We start from the raw sequence: 24,850 nt of genomic DNA on the forward strand, positions 1-24,850 counted from the left end.
CATATACAAATTTTATAAATTATTACATGAACTTAATTCCAGTGAATTAGAATTTCCAATATTACATAGGTAGGTATGTCCTTTTTCAATTTTTACAATTCAAAATTATTTGAGATCATAAACACCGTGTGCCTGTCAGAAGGTCACCACTTGTACAACTCTCTGACAACTCCTCTTCAGAGTTCCTACTTGATGTTTTCCCATCAAAGACCTTAGAAGAAATCTTTATTATACTAAAACCTTGCTTAAAAGATGATCATCTTTGTAGTTTAGAGAAAAAAGAATCATTTAGGAGTTCTCCCTGTTGAAACGGGCATGAGAAGACAAGATGGAACATTAGCATGGAGTAGGAAAGTTAAAGCACAAGCAAGCGTCAACCTCCAAGGCACACTTCAGACAGAGCTGCGTCTGATGTGCCCTCACATCCCTACCTAAACAACACAGGATGACCCGGAAGCCGAGAAACACGTTTACAGACAAAGAGTCACACCAGCAAATGACTCTGCCCCTACCTCTTCCCTTACCATTAATAAAATCCACTATACCAAGAGGCCATGTGCATAGAAATTTATTCTGATAGTCTTACTTTTAGAAGGTAAAGATTGAGGAGTAATCTAAAGAGAAGGTCCCAATGGGAATTGTACAAGTGAAGGTTAAAACAAAGATCCTACCAGTTCATCTACTTGACTAACAGAAGGAAGGAAAGAGAAGTCCACTCAGACCAGAAGCGTAAATACAAAGTATAGGAATATTCAGTTTTACTATCAAGAAAACAGAATAGATGCCTGAGTCTTCATTAAGAAAAAACCCTTTGCCTAAAATTATACAGTATGGAAGATATTAAATATTTTTCCAAATTTTTAGACTACAATGTATTTTCCGTTTCAAAGCCCAAAGCCTACTACTCCAACTACTCTGAACTAACCTACAAGCCGCCATGTATGGAGCACCAACACTGCTGCTTACACAGTGATATATGGCTAGAAATGTCTACCTAACCTGGGAGATTTACACGTAATTTATATGGTCACATCAGAAAAACCTTCAGTACACATATTAAAGGTGCAATGCATTTTATGTAAGTAAAGAGTGACTGTTAAAAATGCAAAATCTCTACACCAAGACCAACTACAGTGATGATCAGAGACTAATGAACAGTCAAAACTATACTACTATGGTTTTTCTCAAAATACTTTCTTCTGAAAGGAGAATTAACCCAACTGACTTTGGTAAAATATCTTAGACTATAAAAATATAAATATACAATAGCATTTATATGCCCAAACTACATAATCCCATAATCTACACACCCTAAATAGGTAAAAATTTATCACCAAGTTACCCAAATCACAAAGCATAATTGTTATACTATAGTCTGAAAATTAAACACCTATAAGCTAGTATAATTATCCGGTTAGGCAATAACTTGCAAAATATTACTTCCTAGGAAGGATCCATAAATATATATATTCAAGAAGGAGATTCTTTCTCAATAGAGCTAGGGGAAATTAAACAGTCGCCAATAGGACATTCAGAAAGAGAGCAAGTTAGCAAAATAAAATTGACCTCAAATCATTCTACCATCTAGAGTACACATCAGCTCCTTCAGCACATAAACAGAGCTAAGCTTTCCTCGTCTATCACTGACTTCTGATCTCATGTGTTTAACAGGAAACATGGAACCTTGAAGGGATTCTACTTGCTAGAGTTTAGTTACAAAGGATGAATTGCATATTATACATTGCACCTTTAACCTACTCAGAAGCTCAAAAAGGGTTGTTACCTTTTACAGTAATCCAACAACTATCTCACTAGCAAAACTGCTAGTGTTTACAAGGAAAAAATGCAACTCCTTTTAACCCCTTTTAGACCAAACCTAATATCCTCACCTTTTTCATAAAGGGAGATTTGAGATAACTTCATAAATAATCATCTCACACTGCAACTTATTTTCTGAGGTGCTGGAAAACTTTTGCAGCCAACCTAAAATGTCATAACTCAGCTTCTGGTTAAAATACACTGGGACAAACAGTGTTTGTTCTTGTTGAAAACCATGGTCTTGAAAGGGTTTAAAAGAGTGACTATTGAAAAGAATCTGAAAAGATTCTGTTGTACTTACTCCTCGGCCTCGGCCTCTGCCTGTTGATGGTCCTCCAAAAGCATCATAGTTTCTGCTTCCAAACGTACTCTCAGGATAAGCAGGCGTTCCTCTCCCCCGAGAGCCTACAGGTGCAGGCTTCATATGGGGTGAAGAAAAACTGCTGTAGGAAGAGTAATTCTCTCTTCCTCTGTCCTCCATAAACCCAGGCCTCAATTTTGAACGGGAGTAAGGTGCTTCCCAGCTAGACCCGCCCTGGTTTCTACCTCCGAAAGAGTCAAGGCTATTCCGGTAGGAGCTCTCAAATCGACCACCATAACTACCTCCGAAGCGGGTTTGTTCGGGTTCATTAAAACCATAGCCAGATCTGTACAGATCTCGCCCACCCAGAGAAGACCTGGAGTCGTAAGACTCATAAGGTCCAAACCTGGAAAAGTTGCACAGTGAGGGAAAAAACAAAAGTAAGCTTACTAATGTTAGACAATTCAAAAGACAAGTTATCAGATGACATTTATCAACTAAAATTCATTTATACCATAGTGGTTTGCATAGTTCTACTTTTGCTCACACTTGATTAGGGCTGGGCCAGTTCAACATGAGACCAGACAGAAAGCTATCTGAGTCAGTTTCTAAATATAAATTGAGCTCAGTTAACCTTAGTTTTTAAACTCTGCCTTTTAGCAGCTCTTCTAGTTTAATAAGACTCATCTGTCTAATAATTAAAGCCCAGCCCTAGTCTTAGAAAAGATTATTTGCTAAAATTCACAAACTAATTAAACTTTCTTTAATTCTTCCCTAATTCTTAAAATTACAAAACATTTACAATATTTGGCTTTTTGTAGGGACACAAATTGAAGACTGCATAAATGGGGGAGGGGGTCTTTGTGACATTGATCCTTTGCACCTCAATAATCATCTATATCACAAAACTGCCTCATTTTGACTGTAATAGCCAAAGCTGAGGAATTATCTCAGGTTATAAAGTTTGACATTCTGCCAAACTTCAGCCAGGGCCAGTCCTTAAACACTGATATAGACTAGTATATCTGACAGATCTAGAAGACTAAACATGTAAAACAGAACGTAAAAGTAAAGGACCACTAGCATATAATAACCCTACATATGAATTCTCAAAGCAGATGAGAAAGAAAACATTTTATAATGCCTGCAATTATTTGAAAAAGTATTTCCTATCAGAAAACTATCACATAAAACTACTCTAAAAGGTAAGCACACTGTCTCAACAGAAAAAAGCAAATCATTTTACTTATCACAATCCAAAACAAGGATTACAGAAGTTGCTTATTATCTTAAAAGTTTTTAAAAAGCTCACAATTACACAGGAGATGAATGATAACAGCTACAGAAATACACTTACAATGTAAGAGGGCAATAACTGATACACTAAAACATTTAAACGAAGTTATATTGGTCAATGATTTACAGGTCATTCAATTGAAGATACTATTTAATTCTGAAGCCTGGTAGCCATATAAACACTATTTCTCTTTCCAACTTTGCGTTTCAAACATTACAAAGGACAGTAATTAATTGTTTGTTTTCTTGATTTTACTCTACTATAAACCTCAGTGGCACACTTGAAGCACAAACAAAAGCAAGTATCACTCAAGCCCATCATTAAGGAATCCAGATCCTTCAGTTTACGAAGGACGATGATCTCAAATGTCTAACTAGTTTATATTTAGAAGCAAGTTTTGTATCTCAAAAAAACAGACCCCTTTAAAGTTACTAAAGTATGAGCAACCCTAAGACCTGTGGTTGTTTCACTTAAATCTCACAGAGTATCAACACTGAAATAGAAACAGTCTAGATTGTAGTTTAAAGGTGCAGTGTTCATGGCTTTAATACAACACCCCTAATTTTTAAGCACAAGTGTTTCCAATGTAAGCAGTAGCTGCCTGTAACAACTTTGACATGATTTAAAGAATAGTTCTATTATTACAATATGCTCTTTGAACTTGCTTTAAAATTAAAATTAAATGTTTCTTAGAAACTGAAAGCTGATAGTCTGGTTCAGGTAGAGCCACTCTAGGTAGGTTATTTTACTGTCACAGTGCCCACATCAGAAAAACAAAACCCAAATTCTTTCAACAATTAAAAATCAATAATTCACAAATAAATATATATTTCTAATAATATTTTTATCATTTCATCAGAACATTTTGGATGATAAGGAATTAAAAGTAAAAGTTCTATTATGCTGAAATAAAAGATAAATGCTATCCTCCTAAATGTCTGCCAATGAGACAGAAAAAATTTTTATGCCCATTAATTAGTATCTTTAAATATTTAAGGTGAGTATTCAATACCAGCAAAATTCAAGTATCATAAAAGCCTAAGGAAAACTTAATACATCCAGAATCTTACAGTGGTCTAATTATTTGGCCAAGTGATTAAGCAACGTATTACCTGCTACCCCCACCACCACCACTGTGATTGTCCATGCCATAGGACTGGTTTAGGTAGGAGTCCATGGATCTTTGACCCCCATAGGATCCATGGCCATAGTCACGATCCAGCCCTATAAGAGTTTAAAGAGACAAACATTAAATGCTGCTCACCTTTACTGGCACTCAAAAGAAGACATTTTAGATAAATATCCTTGAATGCCAGACCTCCGTAAGATCCAGGGCCATAATCACGATCCATTCCTGAAAGAGTCAACAAGAGATTATTAATAAAATACACCATTTTCTCCATAAAATGTTTCATTAAATACAAAGTATTCATCAAGCAATGGTGATGCAAGCCTTTGATCTCAGCACTCAGGAGGCAGAGGCAGGCAGATCTCTGTTTCAGGTCAGTCTGGTCTACAAAGCAAATTCCAGGACAGCCAAGGCTACATAGAAAAACCTCGTCTCAAAAATAAAACAAAACAAAACAAACAAATAAAAACAAAACAAAAAATAGGGGCTGGAGAGATGGCTCAGTGGTTAAGAGCATTGACTGCTCTTCCAGAGGTCCTGAGTTCAACCCAGCAACCACATGGTGGCTCACAAACATCTGTAATGAGATCTAATGCCCTCTTCTGCTGTGTCTGAAGACAGCTACAGTGTACTCACATACATAAAATAAATAAATCTTAAAAAAACAAAAACAAAAAACAAAAAGCCAACAATATATGTACACAAATCAACTAAATAATCTGCATTAACATTTTTAACTCAATAAAGATTTTAAAAATGCCAAAATGATAGTCTACTGAAAAACTACTTGCTAACAAAGCTTCATATTTTAAAGAAAATCAAACCATCAACTACAAAATTCTATCTTAAAAGTATTTTCAGTATAAGCAATATTTAGTGGACTACAGGGCTACTACTTTAATGCCTTATATTTGAAACTTAATATTATAGTATTACAAAAAAGGTAATATATAAACTTATTGTATAACTACTAGTCTCAAAACGTCAGCATTTAGTAAATACCAGCAGGTTTTGTCCTGAGTATTCTATGGTGTAAATATACTACACTTGTTTTCCTGTACTAATTGCTCCCAAAATATCTAAAATCTCAAGAACATTTATATTTTCAACTAGAAATGCTCACAGTTACGGATACAGATATTTTAGTAAGTAAAACGACAAACTAAAAGCAATCTTTTGGCTCTCTGCCTGAGAACAACAAGGCCTCAATGAATATTTCAATTCTCAAATTTTTTTTGATAAAAGAAATGAGTATAAATTTTTGTATCACAAACAATAAAAAATTCTAGTGTAGGAGGAAACAAATCTATACTGAAAAACTAAAGGTCATAAAATTAATTGATAATGACTATAAAAACTATTAATTATTTAAATGTTTTCTATAAAGTGCCTTACTACTACTATCCCGTATTTTTATTATAAATACAACAATATTCTGAGTTAAAAACCTTAATTTATATTTTTACAAGCACTGAGTTGTACTAACAACTAGTTAATGTCTCTACTCTGAACAAAGATGATGACGTTACATAAATACTACTCAAAATCTTGCCTTTTAAGCCTGAAAGTAACTTTAATCAAATAAATGAAAAGTATTATTTAATCTTTTCACTTCCGAGGTTTACAAACTAACGACCAAGATGAGGAAATGGGTCTCTTGGTCTTGTGGATGTTCTACTCAACTTCATGTTGCTTTTCACTACAGCAAACATTTCTTTCTCCCAACCCAACTATCTGCTTGGAGTCTTTTAACTTTTAAAAATCTTTTTCTTTCTTTTTTTTTTTAAATTTTATTTTATTCGATGTATTCTTTATTTACATTTCAAATGATTTCCCCTTTTCTTTTCTGGATCCCTACTCCCCGCAAGTCCCATAAGCCCTCTTCCCTCCCCCTGTTCCTCCATCTACTCCTTCCCACTTCCCTGTTCTGGTATTCCCTTATACTGTTCCATTGAGTCTTTCCAGAATCAGGAGCCACTCCTCCGTTCTTTTTGGACATCATTTAATATGTGGATTATTTCTTGGGTATTCCAAGTTTCTAGGTTAATATCCACTTATCAGTGAGTGTATACCATGATTGATGTTTTGAGACTCAGGAAAAATCTTTTTCAACTAAGCCATTCAAGGAAACTTTGAACAGTAGTCTCAGATGAATATCATCTTTCTTCTATTTCCAAAATCCTATAGGTTTATACAGCACCACAAGAGTCTGTTGTTGCGGGCTCCTCCTTCACTTTTAATCTGTGTGTGTGTGTGTGTGTGTGTGTGTGTGTGTGTGTGTGTTCGCGCATGCACACATGGTAGAAGTCACAGATTGAGAAGGTCGGGCTCAGCAGCATGTAAGCTGAGCCACACCACCAGCCCATATTTTTTTTTCAAGACAGGGTTTCTCTTTGTAGCCCTGGCTGTCTAGAGCTCACTTTGTAGACCAGGCTGCCTCAAACTCTAGGTCTGCCTGCCTCTGCCTCTGGAGTGCTGGGACTAAAGGCACACACCATCACACTCAAAAATTTTCTAATTTTTAATGCATCTTAGAGGAGCAGTTATCATAGAATGGTTTGCTGACCAGAGTTCCTGAGACCCTTTCCAGGAATTCATGAGGCCAAAACTATTTTCATAAATAGCAAGAATGTTATTTGCCTTTTTTATGGCATTTGCATTAAAAAATATACAGACATTGTGGGTAACTGGCGTTTTAGTACAAAACAAGGAAGTATGAAACACCAGGCTAATCTAGCAGCCATTATATTAATATCAGATACACACCCCCATGAAAAACAACCAAGTTTTACATCACCTTTGCCTGAAAATGCCCTTGATGGAATAACTGCTAATTGTGATTTAATTACATCTTTTTGTTACTCAATGTAATGAAAGAGGAAATGCACATAAAGCAATTGTGCTACATACCAAAGTATCAATTCTCCCCCCCCCAAAAAAAGCCACTGCAGCATTAAGTGGTTAAGAACACTTTTCAGTAGGAGGAATGGAAGAAGAAATTACGGTTTTCATGGTACTATAAACTTGGCCAACGGCCCACAGCAGGGTAACAGGCCCTAGCAACCTATTCCTTACTATGGTCTTATTAAATGGAGTTGGTAAAAACTTCTAATATTTCTTGGTCAGAGAAGCTCCTTTGTACAGTAGGCAGCAGTTAATGGAGAGACTCGTAACTGGTCCAAGTACTGGGAAGCATGACCAACCCTATAAAGCACATCACTATCACCCCTACAACCTCAGGGAACACTGAAGATGGAGCAGAAAGAATGTAAGAGTCAGAGACTCAGGAGGAGTGCTGTGCAATGCTGTGAGCTGGGCACCGCACCTGCACTCCTAACTCAGGGGCACCGTGGTTACCTGCCCGTATTCCATTGTGGACTGGAGATGGGTGCACAGAACACCATCAGAAGGCTGAGGAACCACTGGCAGTTAATGGCTGCTGGGGAGAGGGAACCGTTTTCCTTAAGGTGTCCACTGGTAAGCTGCCATGCTCCGTGTTATTTAAACACATGCCCATATTCATTCAAGCAGCCCTAATTAAACTCAGCAGGCCACAGAAAAAATACATAAACATAAAAGGGGGTATTGGGAAGAGGCACAGAGTACAAGAGGAATTAGAAAAGAAATGGGAATGAATATACTAAAAATACATTTGTATCATGTATGAAATTGTCAAAGAATAAATTATATTTTGCAAACCCATGTTTTTCAAACATGGCATTTAGCAAACATTTTCTCAGAAATGCAATAAAACTGTTGCTATAAAGAGAAAGAAAACTATTTGCTGCTAATGACAAAATACATACTTTAAACTGAAAAAACTCAAAATTTGTATCTACCACTGCTAACACTGATAGCTACCCAACTCTTAAAAAGTTTCCTAAGTAGTTGGTGTTATTAATATGATTTTTTATATTGTACTCTAAAACTTGTCACTATTTGGAAAGTCATATGCCTGTATCTCTCATACAGAAGACAATTCTAAGATGAAAATAACATCAATATTACATTTCCTGCATATAACCTCTACATAAAAAATAACCTCAACATGAACTTTAGCCCAATAGAGAAAGCAGTTCTCTACGATGGTTACTTCTGCCAGTTTCTGAATTAGCAGTGGCTATCTTAGCTTTTACTTTTCAGTCTGTGTTTCATTTCCCTTCATGGCCCCAGGATGACTGGTGTTCTGGGCGCTTCTCTCACGGCTACTCACGTGCTGTGACTAGTGAAGATGGACAGTCTATCGAACATAACCAGTATGCTAATGGAGAAAGAAATACTGTAAATAACTTTTCTCCCAGCTTACCAAAATACATTTTAGAACCATTTTTAAAATGTAACTATAAGCCGGGCATGGTGGCGCATGCCTGTAATCCCAGCACTTGGGAGGCAGAGGCAGGCGGATTTCTGTTTTCGAGGCCAGCCTGCTCTACAGAGTGAGTTCCAGGACAGTCAGGGCTACACAGAGAAACCCTGTCTCAAAAAACCAAAAAAAAAAAAAAAAAAAAAAAAAAAAAAATGTAACTATAAGGACTTTTATCTCTTTACTATTAAGTGAGAAAGTAACTTATTCAGAAAAATAAATCTGCCCTAATCATTTGAATCAACTGTATTCTACTTACTTGAATCTCTATTGCATAAATAATATGCTGAGTTGTGGAATATCCAGCAAAAACTAAAGTACAATCAAACCAACTAGCTGTGTAACATCAGGTCTCAAATGAAACCCCTTTCATGCTCCTGTACTGACAGCAGTGCCAACTACCACAACCTTCACCTACATTACTACAAAGTCTTCCAACTGGTTTTCCTACTTCCCTTTTTACTCCCCTTCTGTAAAGATAAAAGCCAGAACAACTGTTGCAATATGTCATATCCAATAATGGTTTCCCACTTTATGCCAACTTAAAAGTCAAAGCCTTAAAATAACCTGTATAGTCCTATACTAGCGGTGTTCATTCTCGTTCTCTCTCTCTCTCTCTCTCTCTCTCTCTCTCTCTCTCTCTCTCTCTCTCTCTCTCTCTCTGTGTGTGTGTGTGTGTGTGTGTGTGTGTGTGTGTGTGTGTGTGTATGCCAGAGGACAATGACAAGTGTTTTGCTCTACTGTCTTTGCTTCATTCCCTTGAGATGGTCTCTCGCTGAACCTTGGAGCTGGTGAGAGCAAGCAGCAAGCCACACTGATCCCATCTCCACTGTTGACTGGGGTGATGGGGACTCACACTCAGGTCCTCCCTCATGTTTGCATTTCTAACCACACCACTTCCCTCCTCCTCACACACCTGCCAAGGAACACTGGCAATGTCTATAAACATTTCTAGTTCTCACAACTAGGCATGTAAGTACTACTGACATCTACCACATAGGAACCAAGGATACCGTTCAACATTCTGCAGTGATTGTACAAAATCAGCTAATCCAAAATGTCAACAGCGCCCAGACTGAGAACCATACATGCTCTGCGCCATCACCCCTTAACCCCAAGGACTACCTTACACCCTCATTTGTTTCACTCTTACAGAAGGCTCCTTGCTGTTTCCAGAGCACAGCAGGTATATACCCATGTTTCCATTTACTGCTCCTTCTACCAACAATGCTTCCCCCTTGTGCATGCAGTGCTCACTAACACACCTCTTCCAGGACGTTTTTTTCTGTTGGTTCTTATATATAATCAGATTGGCTTTGATTTTCCAATGTCTTTTGGCTACACCTCGCCTCTCTAGCCTTGTCTTCAAACTGCTTAGCAAAAGTAGGCTGTTCTGCTCAAACCAGTCTTCTTCCTCTGAGTTCAGTCCTACCTTTGTTCTTACTTTCCCATCTGCTATTTACATAAGAAGGGATGAAATAAGGAAACACAGAGGATAAGAAATAAAAATCCTTCTAAAACCTGCTGTGGAGAAAATCTGTATTGCAGCCTATTTTATTTCAGTAGAAAGATAAAAAACCCAAGACTACCAATATATTTTTGGCCTCATTTGGAACCCACAACTTCTGTTAGTACTTCCTAAAGTCTGTCAGTCTTTGTTCTGTCAGTCTTTGCCTCAGTTTGCATCCCCACCTCCTCTAATTCTTTGCTAAAATGTCATCTTTCTCTTGAGCTCTTCTCTCAAATTTTTTACCTTCTAACTTACAATATATTATTTTTAAACTATGGTCTACGTGTTTAATCCCTTTAGACTGGAAATTAGTTCCACAAAGGTGGAATTATTTGTCCAGTCTGTTCACAGATAAAGTCCCAGGCCTCCTAACAGTCCCTGGATACACAGCAAGAACTAAAACTCCTAAAATTAAGCTTCTCGTTTATAAAATGCAAACAACTAAGACCTCCAAGTATTTTCAAGTAGGGACATTAGACAGAGGTAAGAGTCAACATCTTTTACTCAGAGTACTCTGACCACAGTTAGGGACCCTTCGCCTAAAATTAGCACCAAGAGGTCTAGGCTATATAGCCTGAACAATATTCATGTGGTAATGTTTCTAAGGAATGTTTCTAAGGAATCTTCAGAGGTGAATCACTACTGGAGTTACATTAGGAAGAATATAAAAGATGCAATATTAGGGATCTTTTAATGTTAGTAATGAAATAAACGTGACCTATGTAATTTTGAAGTCCAAGTACTCCTTTTAGAAATCAACTCTAATTCTCCAGCAAAGCTTTCTATCATTTCAGAAACTCACTAACCTTACTTTAAAATCTTGAACTCATTTTTATTTAACTGTTTTCTATTCATTATTAATAGCCTCCATATTGTTAGTTTCTTATAGGAAACATCGTAACATTTTTTAAATGAGTATCATTTCCCTACATACAAGTGTATTAAAGTTTTCTTTAGCCAATTTTCCATCCTCTAATCTGGCCTAATGTTGACACAAAATAAAACTTTGTTAATTATGGTACATCACTGTCTTAAAAAGAGATTCCTTAGTACTCATTAAATATACATTACTTTCTATATGACAATAGCCTTTCCCAAATCTGAAATATCTCTTAATTTTTAGAGATGCTAAAAACTAACTATATCCACAAAAATGAGTCTGGAAAGACAGCTCAGCAGGTAGAGCAAGTGCACCTGCTTTTCTTGCAGAGGACCCAGGTTTGGTTCCCAGTACCACATCAAGCTGCACACAACCACGTGTAATCCAGTTTCAGGGGATCCAACACCTTCTTCTGGAGTTCAACAGCACACACATGGTATACACAAAGAAACTCGGTCACACATATACACTTTTTTTAAAAGAAAGATTTATTTATTTCATTTATATGAGTACACTGTAGTTGTGTTCAGACACACCAAAGAGGGCATTGGATCCCATTACAAATGGTTGTGAGCCACCATGTGGTTGCTGGGAATTGACCTCTAGAAGAGCAAGCAGCCAGTGTTCTTAACTGCTGAGCCATCTCTCCAGCCCCACATAAACATTTTTAATGGCACAGACTTTAGTAGTATATTTGCTTTGGTTTCATGAATATATATTTGATACAACAGCTGGATTTTGCATTTCTCTGGTAGTCAAAGATATTTACCACTCCTCCCTCTTGTCTTTCATGTAATTTTTTTAACCTCCAAATTATTCTATGCTTCCTTTTTCTGTTATCATCTTAGGTCTTAAAGATAACTATCAAAACAATAAGCATGGTATTCTGCATATCTCTTACAACTACAGCTAATCACAAGCCAACATCAGGCTTTTGTTAACAAGTATTCAGGGATCTTTATGTTTTCCTTTGGACAACATTTTATCACGGTCAGAGAAAAATGGCCTCAAAAACAAAGTCAACACGTATTACAACAAAAGCTGCACAGAACCAAGATAAAAATCTACTTAATCTATGTAACTGAACACCAATGTCTTGTCAACAAAAGTAATTCAGCCAGTATCCTGAAAAATCAATCACTGAGAAAGTAGCAAAAATAAAATAAAAGAATCCTAAGTAAAATAAAACAGACACAAAATCCAAGTAATCGAACTTCTTGTTCTGATCCCAAGTTCAAATCCTATACACAGAACTGGAGACATCACTGTGGAAGAATATGTGGATGGCATTCATGAGATTTCTAGCAAGTGTGCATGTACAATTTCACTACAAACACTACATATAGTATGACATTAACACTAAGATTTATAAATCAAGAGGCAAAAGAATATCTGAAACAAAGTGGGTCAGGCTTTCTACATTAATACTTGTGTTTCTATGGATATGAAGAGAAAAGCCAGACTATATCCCCTCAGCAAAGTTAAAAGGAAATGCAAGGGGGCACTCACCGTTAAAGTCCTGGTAAGCACCCCTGCAAGTAGAGTGCATGTAATCTACAAAGACACATAAACAACAAGGAGTTAGTGTAGTGTGAGCAAGAGCCCAGACCTACATACTCATCTACTCAATCATTAAATCAATTACCAAAAAACTAGGGTACAAATAGTTACAAATATCCACCTGGGGAAACACATCACTCCTTTACTGCCTAATGGCAATATAAAAACTAGTTTAAGCCTCGGCGATGGTGCGCACCCCTGTGATCCCGGCACTTGGGAGGCAGGGGCAGGCGGATTTCTGAGTTCGAGGCCAGCCTGGTCTACAGAGTGAGTCCAGGACAGCCAGGGCTACACAGAGAAACCCTGTCTCAAAAAAAAAAAAAAAAAAAAAAACTAGTTTCTCCATATTTGTAACTGCCAAAAGAGGAGACCCAGTATTAATTCAATTTACACAAAGCAAAGGTAAAGCAAATTTGCAAAAAGGTGATGATGGATGTGAAAACTGATCCTATGGAATACAAATGTTTCAAGGTCAGTATTTGTTTTATCACTGCATTGTTCTAACTACTTTAGAAGCTTGTCTTTTTAAAAAAAAACACATATGCATATATGCATGAGTGTGTGGGCTGCATCCATCCAAGCATAATGTTAAAGCCTTTATTTAACTCTACAAATAAAGACTGAAAGAACAGAATTAAATACAGAGCTTCTAGATATAACCGAACCCTGGCACATGACGGGATCAGAATCAGATACACTCAAATCTACAGCCCAGCTGCAGCATTGGTGGCTAAGGATGAATGCATAAGAGATTATTTATCACTAACATTGTTTATTATTTTATTATAATTATAATGAAAGCAAAGACTCCAAATTTGACAGCTATTTTTCAATTCTCCACAGAAAATAGATTTCCTTACTGACTGACTCCTCCCACTCTGCACACACTACCAGGTTAACTTCTGGTACACCAACATATGTTGGTAGTATCGTCAAACTTTGGTCTAAAGCATACTTTTTCTCTTCAATGTCAACTCGGACTATTGCAAATAGTTGTAATTTAGAATCACCTATATCAGGATGAGTCACAGTCCAACACCAAAGCTCAAGCAGAGCAGTGTGCTATTCTGAAGAGTTGAACTATTTCAAAGAACTGAAAAGTACTCTGAAAAGGTTGATTCTTCTTCCTATATTTACACTTGACAACCTCAACTTCTTGTAGCAAATCAAAAAATCAAAAGCTCAAACAAAAGGACATATGCTAAAAATCACACCTTATTCAAAGTCAAAGCCCATTTCTGGTGGAGACAGAGGCTCCCCTCACAAGAAATGAACCAGTTCTATTTAGAAATACCTAGTTCCTCGAGACTACACCCAGTTTAATCCTACAAACCGTCCCTCGTCTCCCTAACACTGTCACTATTATACATCACTTTATCTTGACAGTGATTCCTATAAAAGTTGAGCAAGGTTTGAAGATGCCAAATTAACTGTACTTCACAGCCCTGGGCAGAACGGCTGTAAGAACTAGCGCGGGTTAAGCTGAAAAGCGACGTTACAATTCGGTTTATTTAATCAGTAAGTCCAACACGGGCTGCTGTGCACAGATCTTGCTGAACGTGAAGGGCATCTGGGGCTTGCTGTGCTAGAATTCTAACTTAGGTAGCATTCATACACAAGCCCCACCACCACCCCTAAAAATAATGATAATAATAATAATAATAAAAATATAATAACGATGATGATGATGATGATGCTGCACTGGGTCACGGAACTGCTTCAGATGCGGTATTCACGAGCAGGTAAACCGGGTGAGATATTAAAACAGCCCGATCGGCTACGTAGTTAATAACTTGTAGGTTCTGCTTCTGGGAGAACCCAAGCCCACCTCGATGGAACGCTTAGGGACGCCCTTTATACTCGTCTCGCACGGAGGACCATCGCACGAGCCCGAGGCAGCCTGTGTCGACCGAGATTCCAAAGCCCGGGGCGACGCGGCGAGAACCGGCTCCACCCGCCACCGGGTCGCTGCCCCGAGGGCCCCGTGGGCCCGGTCGCCCCTCCGCGAGGCCGGGAAGTTGCAGGCGTCCGCGGACGAGGCCGCGGGGCTCGCGGCGAAGCCGACCCCCTAGGCAGCAGGGCCCCGCGCCCGCCGCACCCCCGCGTGCGGTTCCGGGACCACAGGGCTCCGGCCCGGGCCCGCGGCCGCTGAGCGGCCCACAGAACAAAGCCACACGGCCATCTTGAGGCGGTAAACAGACCCCCGGCGCAGGCCGCCCGCCCGCCGCCCTCCCACCCGCCCGCTCGCCGCGGCGGCCCGCCCCGCGCGCCGCTCACCGTCCTCGAAGTCCATGCTCGACGCCGCGGGGCTGACGGTCTCGGCTCTGAGCTGTGGCCCGCGGCAAGCGCCCGCGACGCGACGATATCCACACGACCGGCCCGCGCGACCGACAGCGGCGCTACTGGCCGGGAAGCCGCAGGCCACAGAGAGACTGGGGGCGGGGCCGCACGGGCCTGCCAGTCGTCGCAGCACCGACTCCGATTGGCCGATGCTAGGCGATGGGCGGGTCTCGTGGGGGCGGGAAGCCAGGCGGTTGTGGGGCTCCTGGGTCCTGACCCTGGGGAGCGCGGCGGACGGAAGGTGAAACGGGAGCGCGGAAGGCTGGAGAGGGATGTTCTGGAAGGACTCCGGGGGGCCGGCCATGTTGGAGCCTGGCAAGAGCGACGGGGTCCGGGAAGGAGTATCTTTCCCTTGCACAGACTCATCAAATCACATGGCGACCTTTGGCTACTGTTGGCTGGAGGAGTGAAGAGGAGAGATTTTAACTACTTACGGAGTTCCGTCTCCTGACACACAGAAGTGCGGGGCGTGCACTGGAACCCAGCCAGATTGCCAAAGACGACAACACGATCATAAGACTGTCCCAAGACAGGCTGCTAGCCGCTGCTGGAGTTTAAGGTGCAAAACAACTGTGAAAGTTCACAGATGGGAAGTATTTGGCAGGGAGAAGGCAGTCCACAGCTCGATGGGGGTAGGGAAAGAAAGAGACGGACAGACAGACAAAGTCAAGAGAGAGAGATTATTCCACTTTAAAAATTGTGATGGGGCAGGCGCAAAGGTACAGACTCAGGAACACTATGAGAAGACTATTTTGGTCTTGAACCACAGTTTCAAATAACTTAATTTCCTTTCTGTTTTCACAGAGCAAATGGCAGTAACAACAAATTGGTTACCCAGACAGGAAGCCAGGCATCAAATTCTTTGCACTTTTTCGGGGTTCCGCCAATTTGCTAACCCCAGTTCGTTCGGAGGAAGCAGGAAATAAAACGGGAAGCACCTCAAGGTGTTCCACAGTAGCCCCAGACCTGGGCGCTGCATTGTGTCCTGCACATCTCTTCCTCCTCCGCCCGCCTTGACTCATCTGGTTCTCCACCCTTTCCCGATCCCTTCTCTTCTCCCCTCCCACACATGTTTTTCTGTTCACCTGGGCTGAACGTGTTGAAAACTGAAGTCACAATTTCCCCTCTCAGACCTGCTCATCCTCATCCTTGTGTATTCTTCCGGCTGTTCACTACGCGGTGAGCAACCGCCCACTAATCCCAGCCAGAGAGCCCACCGCCATCCACTCAAGACTCGCTCTCTGCAACTCCAGCCTCCCATCTACACACTGAAGCCTTTTATCCACTTATTCCCACCTAAAATATCTTAGGTCCGCCCACCCTTTCTGTTTGCACGGCCACTACCTGAGTTAGGACACTCACTGTCTCCTACCTGAGTTCGGACACTCACTGTCTCCTACCTGAGTTAGGGCACTCACTGTCTCCCTACAAAATGCTTGCTTTACCGGGCCACAGGGAAGGCTCAGTGGTTAAGAGCAATGACTGCTCCTCTATAGAGGTCCTGAGTTCAAACCCCAGCAACCACATAGTGACTCATAAGCATCAGTAATGGAATCTGGATGCCCACTGGTCATGTCATTCCTACATCCAAGGCTCTGAGTAGATCTGTCAGAGCTGCAACAAAACAAAAGCAAAAGGTAGAAATACTGCCTGACCCTTGTACTGCCCTCCTCCTCCTCTCCCCTCTGTCCCCCCTGTTCTCTCTCTCTCTCTCTCTCTCTCTCTCTCTCTCTCTCTCTCTCTCTCTCTCATTCTTGGGAGCAACTCCTGTCTGTGCTGTCTGGAAATAGGCAGTTCAGTTCACAGGTCAGCTGCAGCAGCTCGATCCACTCACAAACACTTCACAGATACACCAGCTGTGTGTCCTCTCACAAGCGTGCTTTAACAGAACATCCTTTCACCTGCGTCCACTTCAGACAAATATACCTTCATATATTTGGCCCCCATCAAAACGCCATCCAACCAACCTGTTTATTCCACAAACTGTGAGCCCCGAGCAGGTGCCAAGCATCATTGTCTTGCGACATTGTTGTCGCTTTGTCCCCAGAGCCCAGCTAGGTTCATCTTTGTTGGGCTCAGTTTCGTGCCCTGAAGGCCCAACCCTCTGTACAAAAAGCTGTGTGTTATTTCTGTATTTTTTACAGTAGACGACAGGCTAATGAATCACAGACCAACAACTCTATTAAAAGTTTAAAGAGATACGGGGGCTGGGCATTTTATGGGCGGAGGCCAAAGGATGTAGGGATCAGGCACGGGCTGCAGGGACAGGAAGGAAAGAGACGTTCTACCTAGGACCTGTTCTTAAGGGAGTTACAACAGAGAAGCTACGAGCTCAAACCCAAGAAGAGTTAGGTGGTTGACCTCACTGATGGCCCAAAGCCCTTTTATCTGCAGCCCCTAACCCTCTGTCCCCACACCATCAGCACCCCCATAAACAAAGCGGCCCTTCCTAGGACCACCATGAACACAGTTTTGACTCCCTCTTCTGCACTCCCTCTCCTCCGTCTCTGTTCTTCAAGTTCACCATGAGTATGGTCTCTTTCTAAAGGTCTCCCTGAGGTCTTCATCTGAACCCCGTCGTATGTAAGCACACCCACAGTTTCACAGTGGGATTTTTGTCACCACTTATGAACGAGTTTATTATAGCTTTGCCTGATACCTTGTTCATGCTTTTTCCCTTAGATTGCTGTGATTGGCAGTTTGTATATACTTGGCCCAGAGAGTGACACTATTAGGAGGTGTGGCCTTGTTGGAGTACATGTGTCACTGTGGGTGTGGGATTTAAGACTCTCATCCTAGCTGCCTAGAAGCCAGTCTTCTGTCTGCCAGCAGCCTTCAGATGGCAATGTGGCCCTCTCATCTCCTGTGCCATGCCTGCCTGGATGCTGCCATGTTCCAGCCTTGGTGGTAATGGACTGAACCTCTGAACCTGTAAGCCAGCCCCAATTAAATGTTGTCCTTTATAAGATTTGCATTGGTCATGGTGTCTGTTCACAGCAGTAAAACCCTAAGATGATTGCCTACTTGTCACTGTAAATGCTGGGGGGGGGGGGGGGAACATTCTCCATGAGTTTTATCTCCCTACAAAAATGGAGGGCATTGGATCCCCAAAACCAGTGTTACAGATGGTTGTGAGCCACCTTGTGTTGGTGTTGGGAATGAAACCTGGGTCCTTCCGAAGAGCAGTAAGCACTTGTAACTGCTGATTCATCTTCCCCAGCCAAACCAGAATGTCTTTTACACCTAAGACTTACTCGAAGTTTCTCCCTGACTTTAATTTAGGACTTCAAAAGAACAAAGGCATCTCCAAAAGCTGAAAGGAATAATAGTAAAATAATAATTTTTTGTTACAACCTAAATGCTAATGAGTTTTCAAAGCACTTTGCATGTGTTGGTTGTCTAGCTAGGATATGTGTACTTCCCCCACCCCCAATTTATGAATGAGTTAACCTTACATGCACAATACACCCAGCTACCAAAGCACAAAGAGTCAGACTGTCAGCCTGGCCCTAGAGCCCAAGCTTGTGCGGCCAGCGTTGTAAAGTGCCTACTGTGCACCGCTGAGCAGCTGTTGTATGCCAGGAAGTTTTTAAGAAATCTCTCCAATTAAAATATAGTTACATCATTTCCCCATTCTTTCTCGTCTCTCCAACCTCTCCTGTGTACTGATCCTTGCTTCCTCCCCTGAGGACTCTCAGCACTCCTCAGTTGCCTGTAGTTCCTTGTCTGTGGGTGGGGCCCTGTGAGATCTCCTCCTCCCACGATGACACATCTGTTGGTCATTTTCAGGACCTTGTTGCGGTACCATGGGTAAAGCTTCCGCACCACTCCCAGGAGACACACTCTCACAGCAGCTTTCCTGGTCCTCTGACCCTTACCATCCTTCCAGCCTCACCTTCCAAATGTTCCCTGCACTTTAGGTACAGGATTGCATTACAGATTTGTTAACGCGGTTGGAAACCCCACAATCATGAGTCCTATGCATTTGTGTTTCTGAACCGATCTCCAGTGGCAAAGCAAGCATCTTTGACATAGGGTATAGTGCCAAGGAAGTGTTTGATCCTCCAAAAAGTACAGACAGGAGCCGAACTGATGCGACTCACAGCAGGGTCTTCATTCTATTCGAGCCAGTTCAGGCCCCACAATGCACCACCTTCACACAGGATGGTTTTGGTGGAGGTGGGAGGGGGAATGGGGGAACCTCTTAATATCTATTGGGGCAAGGCTTTATAGTAAACAGCAAGCATCTAGTTGGGAGTAGGTTTGCAAGCATCTAATTGGGAAGCTATTGTGGCCTTTAACACAATTAGCTGGTGCTGGGAGTCATATCATAAACTTAATTCCTGCTTCTCTCTGCATTGGTGGTCATTAGGCAGGGGGTGGGCTTGTAACCTGGGTGTTCAGGTTTGTTGGGGAATAACCTGGAGATGCTGGTCTTGTTGAGGGTGTAACTTGGAGACTCTGGTCTTGGGGATTAGCCTAGAGACTGAAGTTATTAGGATCCGGCTTTGTTGGAGAGGGGGGACAACTTGGAAACTAATGCTAGGTAACAGCATGTTAGTTTACCTGAGTCCAAACTTAGGTCAGGTTCTTTAAAATGGAGTCTGAACTTAAAATAGTTGTCCTCTCAGGGGAAGACCTATCTGTGGTTATAAGGACAGATGTGTAGAATGCAGTTAAAAATTATGCCGGTTTAAAATAGTGAAATGGGGGGGGGGGGAGCGGTAATGTTCTCCTCTAAGATCCATGACCTCACTAGCCCCAGGTGGTTGGCGAGGTCTCTCACACCCACCATGATTTCCCTCCTAGTGAGTGGACCAAACTGAAGAGTCCAAATAGACCGGTGGTGGTTACTGCCAAGATACCAGTGCCACCGTTGCAGCCTCAAGGTTGCCAGGCCGTCACTGTAGTTCACTGGCACTGCAGCTCGGTAGGAGTATTGGTGGCTTCCCTCCCTTGGAAATGCACACAGCAGGGCTGGAGAGATGGCTCAGCGGTTAAGAGCAGTGACTGCTCTTCCAGAAGTCCTGAGTTCAATTCCCAGCAACCTCATGGTGGCTCACAGCCATCTGAAGAGGGACCCGATGCCCTCTCTGGTGTGTCTGACAGCTACAGTGTACTCATATAGATAAAATACATTTTGAAAAGAAAAGAAAATGTGCACAGCGAAGATGGCCTCTAATTAGGACCCCTTCCTTGGGTACAGATTACATGTGTTTTACTTTTCTAGGAAATAGCATTTGTTTTTCTCTAGGGGATCATTAGCTAAAACTGTTTTGTCTGATCATTTTTGTCTCTTTTATTTTAGCAAAGCAAACATATATTTGTTAAGGTTATGTAATAAAAACCCCAGAGAATGGGAGAGGTTCCAAGAAACTCTCCTTTTTAAAGAATACCCTCATTTTTGTCTTCCTAATATGTGACAGTCCATCATAGATTTTACCAGGTGAATTGGGAGAAAATTAGCTGTGACATCTGTCAACTGATTGTGAGAATAGGCAAGGCTCAGGGCTAAATATGGTTCTACAGTTGAGAGCACCTGCTGTATAATCTTAAGAACAAGAGTTCAGATCCCAGGACCCAGGTCAAAATCTGGGCAAACCACAAGCATCAGTAACTCCGGCTCTGAGGGATCTGACTGGCCCCTTCTGGCCCCTTCGCATACACACAAGCACACACCAATGAGTAAAATTTAAAAACTAAAGAATAGACGAGGCTCTTCAACTAATCAACTTACTTGCTGTATTAATCAAGTCTTGTCGAGGAGGTCATCCCTTGCTGTGGCTGTGTCACTCAGACCCTTGGGACAGCTCCACAGAGAAGATATATTTGCTTCTTGGGAGATAATTTAATATGCTTGTTGAATGAATAGAAAAGGGACCCAGGACCAGGTCCTATGTCCATACAGTCATCATTATACATTCAGGCCACACTTAGAATATAATTACTGACAGGGCACCTAAACAGAAAGAACTTTCCTACGAGGAACAGAAAACGGCACTACCCGAGAATGGCCAGCAGAGGGCACCACACACCAGCTGTAGTAAGCGTTGGCTCCGTTTAAGAGCACAGGTTCCAGCAACTCAGAGGAAACACCCACCGAGGTAGAGAATGGCCCAGAGGGGCTTTGTTCCCAGCCTTTCTCTTCAGTGGGGCTGTGCTCCCCCACCAGCCTTTCTCTTTGAGTGTATCAGAGACAACTCCCTCTGCCTCATTTCGTCAGATGCTACTTTTTAGAGCTTGTTAAGGAAAAAAAAAAGACTGCAACACTACAAACTATATTAAAGTGACACATTTGAAGTTCAGGATATGAAACTGCACGTGGGATTTGATAATTACTTGTGAACAAAACATCTGATAGCCCAAAGCACAGACTAAGACAGGAAGGATCCAATGCATGACCGATAGCTGCTCCTGTACTGACTTCTCCTAGATCACGCACACTGTGCACACCTCCTGTACACTCTCTAAGACAGAACATACACGTATTTGACACGAGATGCACTGTGTACTCATACCATAATTTGTCTCTGGAAATACAATGGTGGGAGGCTCTTGGCTCTTTACATCCACTGCTCTGGATTCTTCCAGTGCATTTTTAGAAGTGTCATTATTTATTGTCTCTCCAGGGACTCTGGCTTGAAGATAAACCTAAAACTGTCATCAGTATTTAACTGTTGAAAGAAATGTTATTTTGTGTTTCAGAAACTTGTACTTGAGAAAAAAGGAAACTTTGTAGAGCTTGGCCAAGCACACGTGACCCAGTGGGTTAGTGTTGGGAAACTACAGCCCGGAGTCAAGACTGGTACAGACACGCTGCCTCCACAGCTCCAAAGGCTGGCTCTGTGCCAGGAGTTTTTTCTAACTGCCCTGAAGCCCTTGAGAGGTAATTAGTAATGATAGTAAAGGGCCTTTAAATGTGAAATATGTTGTGTTAATGCTAAGCCCAGGAAACACACAAAGGATTTGCATTGCTTGGCCATATTTCTCAACCAAAGACAATCTGATGCATCTTTGTAGCCGACTTCTCTTTTGCAACCAAAATCATCTTTCCAACCTTTCATCTGAGGAAAACAAAAGGAATTTTTAATGGGCTTTCCTACAAATCAAAGACCTAAGATCACCTCTTTCAGAAATGGAGTTCCTGCTACAACAAAATACCAGGTTTTACTGTGGGGATTTTTGGATAAAGTCGGGGCAGTCCTCTAACTTGCTTGGAGGCAGGTGTTGCCCAGAAGAGGGGCAGACTAGGTGGTCCAAGAGAAAATGGTTATCAATCTACAATATTTTTGTTGTTTTGCTTTTGTTTTGATGATATAAAAAGTATATCATCATCATCATCATCTTTGTATTTCGACTCATAGCAATGGTGGCTTGTTTTGGGGTTTTTTGTTTGTTTGTTTTGTTTTTGTCTTTTCTGAGACACGTTTTTTTCTGTATAGCCCTGGCAGTCCTGGAATTCACTCTGTAGACTAGGCTAGCCTTAAACTCAGAGATCCACCTGCTTGAGCCTCCCGAGTGCTGGGATCAGAGGTGTGTGCCACAGTGCCGGGAGCCGGTTCCCTTTTAAAGCTTAGTATTAAATATTAAGTGTCTCCCCCATTTTAATGTTTTCATTACTTTGTCAAGGCAAAAATGTTGTTAAACTCAAGTTACTTGAGGCTGGGACATACTTCTGTAATTAGTTGTGGGGCGATCAGGGCAGTGGCTTTGCTTGTCCTGCCCTAGGCCGGAGAAAGGTGAGGGCAGATCATCGTTTTTGAAAAGTGTACCATAAAAATGAGTGGCCTGTTACCAGCCAGCTTACAAGAAGAGATGGACATTTCGAGGAAAAAAAAACATAATTTCTGAAGAATCCCAGTTTGATATTTTCCCCCAAAATGACTGGAGGAACAGGTGGAATCCCAACCTGTGCTTAAAATCCAGCAGGGATGCCCCACCCCCAGCCCGGGAGTGGAAACGGGAAGTTATTGCTGGGTGGCTGCGCTGCAGCATGACCGGAACTCAGTTCTCGAAGAGGAGGGCTCTTCTAGAAACAGACAGCTCAGAGTCTTCCTCTTGCTTCAGCAAAGAAGTTGGTTTTAAAAGCACTTGGGAGATTCCTCTCCGCCCCTCCGACAGGAGCGCTTAGAGAAAGGTAGAACCTCCTCCGAAGCCAGAGTGGGGTCCCTGACAGTTGGCGACTCGGTGGAACTGTACAAAAGCTGCTGCCACACCACCTGGACACGGAAAATCCGGTAAGACTGGAACCATGTGTCAGTTTCCAGGAAAGAAGCGCTCAGGAATCTGAGCAGCTGCAGGCCAGCTCCGTGCCCCACAGCTTGATGGGGAAGCACAGCCAACACAGCCAGCCCATCCGACCCACTTCGGTGGCCTTGACAAAGTCCCCATCGGTGGTAAAGTACATGGTGGGTGTGGCACCACTCAGGCCGAGTCCAGGAGCAAGCCTGTGAGATAATTCTTAGGGGGACAAACGAACCCCCTTTACCTCAATGGAGGCAGAAATACCCAGGGCACGTGATAGAGAGGCTGCGGAGCCGTGGCTGTGGGGCACAGCGGAAGCAGGAATAGAGCCAGGAGATAAAACTCCTGTATCTAGTACAGCGAGGCCGGAATAGCCCAGTTTGGAAGAAGTCAAAGAGACTTTGTGGAAGACCCAGGAGACGCTGAGGCAGAGCCCTGCACCCAGAAAGAACATCTCCCTGGCCGATTTCTCACGAAGTACACATTTGCTCTGGGCATGGTCAAGATTCCCAAAGAGAAATAGCACGAAGCCAAGAGGTGGCCCAGCCCAGGGGTTCTCAGCCTTCCCAACGCTGCGACCTCTTAAGACAGTTCCTCGTGTTGTGGTGACCCAAACCACAGAAAATCATTTCATTGCTGCCTCTTAACTGTAATTTTGCCACTTATATGAATCATAATGTAAATGTCTGATAGGCGGTGTATCTGATAGGCGACCCTAATTTCTGTGTGGATGCGGAAGATGCTCTTGAAGCCAGCCCAAAAAGAAGGTAGCAAGTAGTCACTGTCTTTTAGTCAGGAAGCATATCATATGGGATAACCGTCAAGACTGTACACGTGTATGTGTATTATATACGTGTATATATGTATATGTGTGTATGTATGTATATGTGTATGTATGTGTATATGTATATGTGTCTGTCTATGTGTATGTATGTATATATGTATATGTGTATATGTGTATATATGTGTATATGTGTATGTATGTGTATATACATACATACACACACACACACACACGCGCGCGCGCGCGCGCGCGCGCACACACACACACACACACACACACACACACACACACACACGCGCGCGCGCGCCTCCACCTGCTCCATGTTACGGTGGGCTTGCAGAGGAAGCATCAGTACCAGCCCTCCTCTTCCTGAGGCACTGGGAGTGTTTGCTCTTCAGCCTTGGGCTCATGATTTCAGGTCCACGGTCATTAAGCTCTGGACCCAGGGTGAGCCCACCACCACAGCAGGAAGCCCGGCCGGCGTGAGCCAACCTGCTCACTTCCTGACTCCCTGAAAGCAGAGGAGACGCGGAGATGAGAAACCCTCTTCCAAAGCATTCTTTCTGTCTCCCTCCCAACATTCCCAACACCTCCGGACAGCAAGGCGGGGAACAAGCCTCCAGA

General features: G+C 42.2%; 1 protein-coding gene and 1 pseudogene across 2 annotated transcripts in view; both read right to left on the minus strand.

Annotated features, from left to right (window-relative positions):
• Positions 1 to 15,579, minus strand: part of Znf326 (zinc finger protein 326) — a 41,558-nt gene extending 25,979 nt beyond the window's left edge. The window contains exons 1-5 of one of the 2 annotated variants that reach the window (XM_052198512.1): positions 15,136 to 15,517; positions 12,808 to 12,852; positions 4,735 to 4,770; positions 4,529 to 4,640; positions 2,120 to 2,525 (exon numbers count right to left, since the gene is read on the minus strand). In XM_052198512.1, coding sequence (XP_052054472.1) covers positions 2,120 to 2,525; positions 4,529 to 4,640; positions 4,735 to 4,770; positions 12,808 to 12,852; positions 15,136 to 15,502 — 966 coding nt within the window. In that variant the 5' untranslated portion in view covers positions 15,503 to 15,517. Of the gene's footprint in view, positions 1 to 2,119; positions 2,526 to 4,528; positions 4,641 to 4,734; positions 4,771 to 12,807; positions 12,853 to 15,135 lie in introns of both variants that reach the window. The other variant, XM_052198513.1, reaches the window with a different exon arrangement.
• A 7,746-nt stretch (positions 15,580 to 23,325) lies between these two features.
• LOC127696245 (adiponectin receptor protein 1-like) lies at positions 23,326 to 23,987 on the minus strand (annotated as a pseudogene).
• Between the last annotated feature and the right edge of the window lie 863 nt (positions 23,988 to 24,850).

Source organism: Apodemus sylvaticus, chromosome 11, assembly GCF_947179515.1.
Source record: "Apodemus sylvaticus chromosome 11, mApoSyl1.1, whole genome shotgun sequence".
In the NCBI taxonomy this organism is placed as follows: domain Eukaryota; kingdom Metazoa; phylum Chordata; class Mammalia; order Rodentia; family Muridae; genus Apodemus; species Apodemus sylvaticus.